Source organism: Triticum urartu, chromosome 2A (genome assembly GCF_056163025.1).
Source record: "Triticum urartu cultivar PI428250 chromosome 2A, HENAU_Tu73, whole genome shotgun sequence".
In the NCBI taxonomy this organism is placed as follows: domain Eukaryota; kingdom Viridiplantae; phylum Streptophyta; class Magnoliopsida; order Poales; family Poaceae; genus Triticum; species Triticum urartu.
In genome coordinates this window covers 680,103,527-680,111,111 of record NC_141874.1, presented here as the reverse complement: position 1 = coordinate 680,111,111, position 7,585 = coordinate 680,103,527, and the positions used below count along the sequence as shown (strand labels likewise).

Below are 7,585 nucleotides of genomic sequence, written 5' to 3'. Positions count from 1 at the left end.
AAAAAGTTGATAATGTATTTGAAAATAGGTTAATCAAAGCATTTGTAAAAAAAGAAGTTTTTACATTTTTTAATCAAATACTTCAAAAATGTTAAATGTGTATAAAACATTGACCATGTAATAAAAATGTTAATCTTCTATTTTAAAAATGTTAATCAAGCATTTGAATTTTTTTTAAATGTATACAGTTTTTTAGCATGTATTAAAATATGTTAATCTTGTATTTACAAAGTTTTATCAAGCATTTGTAAAAAGAAAATGTGTACAAGAAAATCATTGACCAGGCATTCGAAAAGGTTAATATTGTATTCGAAAAATGTGGAACATCTATTAAAAAGATGTATTAGATATATAACAAATCCTCAAATGTAAATCAAAAATTTTAATCATGTCTTTAAAAATTCTAAATATGTATATAAAATATTGTTCTGATACATACGACAAATGTCGAACGTGTACTGAAAAAAGATGACAAGTGTTTAGGAAAAAAAGAAAAAGGATGAAAATCGACAAAGAAACTAATAAAAACAAAGAAAACCCACTAAAACCAAAAGAAAAACAAAGAAATGCAGAAATGAAAAGAAAAATCAAAGAGAACCAATTTGCAGAAGAATGGGTACGAAGAAAGCTGAGAAAAAAAACAAGAAAGCAAAGAAAATCGATGAAAACCTAGAAAGAAACAACGAAACTAGGAAAGAAAAGCATAAAACAATAAAAATCAAGAAGTAAAAAAATAAAAATAAAGAATAACTCATAAAACAGTGAGAACCAAGAAAGAAACGATGAAGATCAAAGGAAAAACAACAAAGAAAGAAAATATAAGAAAGAAACACTAAAAACCGAGAATGAAATGAATATAATCGATGAAGAAAAAAGCAGAAAAAAAAACTATGAAAAAACAGAAAACAATCGGAAATGAAAACTAGCAATTGTAACCCAGCTAACGAAACAGGCAAATTCGATCAAAACAAGCCAACAAGAAAAAGAAACGAAGAATGGACCGGCCCAGTAGCTACAGGTGGGGGGTAAAACCTTCGTCGAGATATCTCGCTATAAGCAAGATATAAATTGGCCCACACAATACGCAAAAGCAATGCAATTTTTTTTCTTTCTTGCGGGTAAAAGAGATTATATTAATGGATGGTTTGGCCACAGAGGCTAACAATCTCATCAAGACTTGAGGGCAACCAGACAGCTGCACGAGTGGAAGAACCCCCCAGCTGAGCAAGTCTATGGCAAACAACTTTTTGATCACATATGGCAGCAATTTTAAAGTCTCGTCTCCTTGAAGTGAACGCTTGATTTCACCGATCAAAGCCAAAACTAGACTCTAGGAATTGGCTTGACGATGCTTTAGTGGACCGAGACTCTTTTAATTTTTGTCGACCGAGTTTAGCAATCAGATTAGTATGGGGATTCGGTTTTTGGCACCCCATGTCTAGAACAAAATTCAGTTTTTGGCATCCAACGTTTTAGCTTTGCTAAATCCCGTGAGCACGCTGAATCGTGAACAGAAACGAGATTGCACAAAGACATGTTATATGTCGATTCGCTTGATAGTTTACCCAGTGAAAGTGCTATTGCCTAAAGCAAATTCGGAATCATACAGAAGTTACACTGACGCAGGAGAAAAGGAGAGCCGAGGGACTGCTCGGGGCACACATGGGCCGCCTAATTGCGTGGAGAATCTTGTTGTTTGACTTCTTCAGATCCAGTCCAGCTCCTTTCCGCTGCGTTTATGCCCAAATCACTTGACCGGCGGCCTGCCGACGCTGCCGTAAGCGAGTCCGATAGCCCGCGTCTTGCTTCTTCAACCAAGGAGAGTCTCCTCGATCTCGCGCTGATAGGGCAACGGCAGCTTCTTCCATGCAGAGCTTGTTAGCTCAAGTACATACGGTCTCCGCCACTCTCGCCGCTTAGCTCGCGACGGACACCTCCCAGGACTCCCGGCGTGCACGCCCGGACTCCGTTGCTGAAGAGAACTGCTTCTGCCTCCGGGCGGCCGCCCTGGCCGCCTGCCTGGCGCAGGCGGCGTCCAGCTGCATCTGCTCGTGCCGGCACTCGTCGCTGCAGAAGGGCGTGTCCCCTCTGTACATGAAGATGTCGCTGTCCCTTGCCAGCGGCTTGGTGCAGAGCGCGCACGCGTCCAGGGCGTGCACGCCGGGCTCGCCGACCGGCTCGGCGTCGAAGAAGAAGGCGCAGGCTACCGATGCGGCCATGGGTTGGTGCGCCGGGAGTGGGAGGTTGAGTGCTTGCTGTGCTGAACCAAACTGGGGTCTGGGTATATATGGCTACGCCGGGACGAACACGGACCGGCGAGGAGAAAACAGGCTCGGCGCGGGCGGGACGAGCACACAGGGCCAGGCAATCCCATGCGCTGAGGCGGTTCGGTTTCTTTATTCGCGCCCCGACCACGGACCCATGGCGCCATGCGGTGGGTGGCCCGGCGGCGAAAACGACGGGAAGCATGTATGTCCGGGCGACGTGGACTGGTCGCGGCCACCGATAGCAACGTAGAGAGGTAGCTCCAGAGACGTCGCCCTTCATGCACCCCAAACCTGTGTGCTAGCGCCCGTAGTCTTGGAGTAGGACACCAATACCATGGGCCGATTGGGAACGAAATACAAGTACTGAAGTACCCCTGAACAAAAAATGCTCGCTCTACTTTTTCTTTTGGCGAAAGATCCGAGTAAAAAAACAAAAAAAACTGATGCCATTTCTTCTTTTTTTTACTACTAGGCGGTGCTTCCCTGTACAGGAATTTTAGGGAGGTGCAGTGCATGCGCGCCACGGCTACAGGCAGCATCTTATGTGCAGTAGCCGAGACACTGGGAGCTCGGCACGCTTACAAATCTTGTCACGCACCCTGCGCCCACAAGCAACCCGACGCGTGCACCCGGCCGCAGGAGATCCAGTCCACTGAAAACTTTGGGCAAAATGATCATGACTTGAGGCTGGTCATAATGGTAGTATCATAATTAGTAGTATCATGCATGTCAACTAGGCATTTTTGATAAAGTGTCATAGCATTAAATGAAGAAAAAGATGATGAAGTATCATAATAAATGCTATGCTACTTTGTGTCATGCATGTCAATAAATAAAATACTACATGATACTAATATATGATACTATGCATTAGAGAAATAGTATCATACACTAGTATCATATGCATGATACTACTATATGATACTCCCTCCGTTCCCAAATACTTGTTTTTCTAGACATTTTAAATGACTACTACATACGGATGTATGTAGACATATTTTAGAGTGTAGATTCACTCATTTTGCTCCGTATGTAGTCACTTGTTAAAATGCCTAGAAAGACAAGTATTTAGGAACGGAGGGAGTACTTTCCATTACCACCAGCCTGATGAGATGTGTGTTGTTTAATCGAGAGGCTGCCAGTTGGTCTCATCCTCGGGGTTGCCGAGCAGGTTTCGAGCCAAGGGGGATGCACCTTGCAGACTGCAACTTTACAGTTGCACGCGCCTGAAGATTCCACTGGAGTTTTTGGGAGTGAGCGTGTGTAGTGTACGTGTGGTTTTTGTGAATACGCTAGTAGTACTCGCATTGCCGGCAGGCGGGCAGGCTTCGTCCTGGGGTCAGCTCTCTCGAGATCTGCGCGCCCAATTTGTTTAGCGCCTGGCTTAACCGTGGAGCAGCTGCACGTAATCTTTGCAGTCTGCAAAGTAACCTTGCTCAGCTGACAGTGACCGGCGCACAACACACTGCTATACTAATACTTTTTACGTTCGAAATTACTTATCGCAGGTATAGATGTATTTAGATGTATTTTAGTTTTAGATACATCTATTTCTGCAACGAGGAATACTAGTAGCCGACGCGCACGGTGGGAAATGGTTGCACGCTCGCCTCCGCAAATTTTATAAGAACTCCTTTCTTTGTAGTGACTTCAGAATTTGGTTGATGGTTTTGGTTGGAGAGTGGGCACTACAGCTAGTCTGCTAAAGCGGCTGGTTTTTGTTTGACGCGGAGAGGGTGGACACAATGATAGGATGTGCTCCGCATGCAAGTGAGTCACAGCCTGCATGGTGCTGACCGGGCTGGGCGCATCTTCGGTTGCACGTCCACATCTTCCGGCAAGGTCATTGCTCGCTCACACAATTTTCAGTGACTCAGCCATGACTAGAGGAGACGCGATACACCCACAAAGAAACACAACAAAAGTAGTACGAAATGTTCAAAGAAACCGCAAATTGGATTGTCACCACTCACCACTTCCACTTGAATGTTCTGCATTTTTTTAGCAGTCTTTGCTAGTTTACTGATTATTATAAGGTTTTGTTTACCTCTGGAAAACTGTAATTATTTGGATGAATCTGTCCGAAATGTTTTTCTATGTGAAACAGAAGAATTCAACTCTCTTCACTAGTGTTCTTTTTCGTACTTTACAAATAAAACTTCGCTCCGTCCGTTCTACTCCCTCCGTATCAACATATAAGACATTTTTGTTGGCTAGTTTAGCCTACAAAAAGAATCTCATATTTTGGTACAGAGATAGTAATACCTAAATTGCGTTTGAGTTTTTACTGTACACTATGAAAAAACAAATAGTCAGTATAAGGGAAATGCAAGTGGACACAGAAGGATCAACCGGAATAAAGTCACATTCAAAATATATTATCCTTCTTCTTCACCTGATAAAATCAGACTGCTTTTACAAACACGTATACTAGACAGCATTGTACATTTAGTACTGGCTCACACTAGACATTTCGGGCTAGGTTTGTTAAAGGCTAGGCCCGGCGAAGCCCGGCCCATGGAATGTCTAGCTCTATGCACGAACACAGGGTGAGCCCATCACACACAATACGCAAAACAATGTAATTCCAGCATTGCAGGGAGTTGAGATCACTAGAGTTACTATGCTCCCTTGAATGTGAGGGTTGTGGTAGCTCGGGGTTGAAGAGATGAAATTGACCATGACTGTCAGCAGGTGAGTTGGGAGTTGTTTACCGCTTGGTGCACTCCTAGTTACACGTATTTTGGTGATGCGTCGCTTCTATAAATGAGGGGAATTATCGGTACGGCCGGCTATCTGTGTATAAGTTGATGTGTCACACATTTTTTTTAACACACTACAGACGCAAGCGCTCATATACACGCGGCCAGCGATGGGCTGGTGAGGGATGCACGCTGACTTCAGGATCCGGTCTTCCTCGACACGTTGCCGTCGACAAAGTATGCATCACAACTATTGATCCCTCTCCCCCTCCCCCACCTCACCCATTCTTCTTTCTCGAACATATTTGAATTTGATCTTACTTGCTCCATGCTGAACAAGTAGCAAATTCCATGGAGATTTTATCTTCAAGTTTGAATCTGAATTTGCATGTTGTGCTCTAAAGTAAGAATCAATCATAGATTCGGATCGAAGTTGTTTCATCACTGGGTTGTAACTGTCATTTAGCCATAACAACTCATCAATGGTTTGTACTTCAGTTGTTGCTTTTTCAAGAGAGTCATACAGGAACCACAGTGTTTATTTGTGAACACGACTGCTTTGTTTATAGAGCTGATTCCATAGAATTTTATTTTTAGCTTCATCCTTGTCCGGTATTATGGTTTGGCCCTGAAGGTCTAGGACATGGGTGACGCCGACCACTACCTATGGATATTTTTGGTAGTTCGTCTATGATTTCATTTTTGTGAAGAACAATTGCCGTGAAGCTGTAAAAAATGACTAATACCCTACCAAGTTTTGGTGACCATGTGCCTTTGCTTCTGGAAATCTCTATATGTTTCTTTTGGACTAATATCCTCCTGCAACACCACAAAATCATGGAAGCTAAAAATACAAAAAGTCCCATAGAAAACGAACAACAACGATCGGTCCATTGATTGATATAAGTAAAGGATTTATCTGAGAACTAATGAGCAAATAGATAAATAGTTAGAAAAAGCTGGCGCGGCAAAGCGCGCGTACGATTCTAGTTCCTAAATAAGGCCAAAAGTAGGACTGCAGGAGTTGTCTTGTTGATGCTCAGTCGATGTAGACAGTTTTAATTTTTGACACCCCAGGTCTAGAACAAAATTCAGTTTTAAATCGTGTGGTAAACCTCCAATGGTTTAGCTTACAAAATCCCATTAGCGCGCTGAATCATGAACAGAAACAGGATTGCAGAAAGGCATGTTATATGCCAATTCGCTTGATAGTTTACCCAGTGAAAGTGCCACTGCAAATTCGCTCTCATACAGAACTAATATTAACGAAGAAAAAAAAGGAGAGAGCTGAGGGAATCTTGATTGAATGGCTTCTTCAGATCCACTCCAGCTCTTTTTCCGCTGCGTTTATGCCAAATCACTTGACCGCCGGCCCGTGGAGCGCCGGCCTGCCGTGAGCAACTCCGATGACCCGGCCGCGGTTAGCTTCTTCAACAAAGGAGAGTCTCTTCGATCCCGCGCTGATCAGTTGGACACGGGCAGCGGCGGCTTCGTGCACGTAGATCTTGTTGGCTCAAGTGCGTAGGCAGCTTCGCCCTGTCACCGGTTAGCTCGCGACGGGCACCTCCCATGACTCCCGGCGTGCACGCCCTGGCCGCCTGCCTGGCGCAGGCGGCGTCGAGCTGCATCTGCTCGTGTCGGCAGTCGTCGCTGCAGAAGGGCGTGTCCCCCTTGTACATGAAGATGTCGCTGTCCCTTGCCAGCGGCTTGGTGCAGAGCGCGCACGCGTCCAGGGCGTGCACGCCGGGCTCGCCGACCGGCTCGGCGTCGAAGAAGAAGGCGCAGGCCATCGTGTGTCCGTGTGTGTAGCTAATAACTTCGCAGTGCGTGCGGTGCTACGCGCCGGGAGTGGGAGGTCGAGTGTTTGCTGTGCTGAACCAAACTAGGTGTCTGGGTATTATATGGTTCAATGGTTGCGACTTGCGAATGCCAGGAGAGAAGAGGTCCGGTGCGGGAGAGACGACGAGCCCAAAGGGTCAGGCAAATACCATGGACGATGGAGCGGCTCGGTTTCTTTATTCCCGGGCTCCGACACGGACCCACGGCGCCATACGGTGGGTGGCCCGCCGCCCCGCCGGATGGCAGACGTGGCTCCACGGCGGCGAAAACGACGGGAACCATGTTATGTCCGGGCGACGTGGACAGGGTCGCGGCCACCGATAGCAACGTACAGAGGTCGGTCCAGCGACGTCGCCCTCCATGTACCCCAAACCTGTGTGCCAGCGCCCATAGTCTTGGAGTACGACACCAATACCATCCACTGATCACTGATTGGATTGGAAATACAAGTACTGAAGTAGTAGTTGCCCTGAACAAACAAATGATTGCTCTACTTTTCTCTGGCAAAAGATCTGAGTAAATATTCGCACCAATAACATAAGCGCGAACGAATTATTTCTTGTCCGTCTAGTCGGAATCGTGGGCATCAAATCTACATCATTAGGCGGCCACTGACGTAAACTAATGCGGACCGTATTAGGGCCCATAATTAGCGCGCCAGCCTTTTCGCCAACATACGGGCCAGGTGGCCCACGTGGTTAGGCACGCTAATTATAGACCAACAGTGCGCACCCGTTACAATATGCGATCTTTTGAGAAAATAAAATCGATGTGCCG

At 45.5% G+C, this 7,585-nt stretch overlaps 2 protein-coding genes across 2 annotated transcripts; both read right to left on the bottom strand.

Moving 5' to 3' along the window:
• Positions 1–1,522: 1,522 nt before the first annotated feature.
• On the bottom strand, positions 1,523–2,364 carry LOC147986675 (FCS-Like Zinc finger 2-like). Its single transcript, XM_087544880.1, has one exon. The coding sequence runs from the start codon at positions 2,217–2,219 to the stop codon at positions 1,917–1,919; it is 303 nt and encodes a 100-aa protein (XP_087401006.1). The 5' UTR covers positions 2,220–2,364; the 3' UTR covers positions 1,523–1,916.
• Positions 2,365–6,143: 3,779 nt separating this feature from the next.
• LOC147986674 (FCS-Like Zinc finger 6-like) lies at positions 6,144–6,954 on the bottom strand. Its single transcript, XM_087544879.1, has one exon. The coding sequence runs from the start codon at positions 6,757–6,759 to the stop codon at positions 6,400–6,402; it is 360 nt and encodes a 119-aa protein (XP_087401005.1). The 5' UTR covers positions 6,760–6,954; the 3' UTR covers positions 6,144–6,399.
• Positions 6,955–7,585: the final 631 nt, after the last annotated feature.

What these genes read in the sequence shown, in the direction of transcription:
- LOC147986675 (XM_087544880.1), bottom strand. Translation starts at nt 2,219, where the DNA reads ATGGCCGCATCGGTAGCCTGCGCCTTCTTCTTCGACGCCGAGCCGGTC.
- LOC147986674 (XM_087544879.1), bottom strand. Translation starts at nt 6,759, where the DNA reads ATGGCCTGCGCCTTCTTCTTCGACGCCGAGCCGGTCGGCGAGCCCGGC.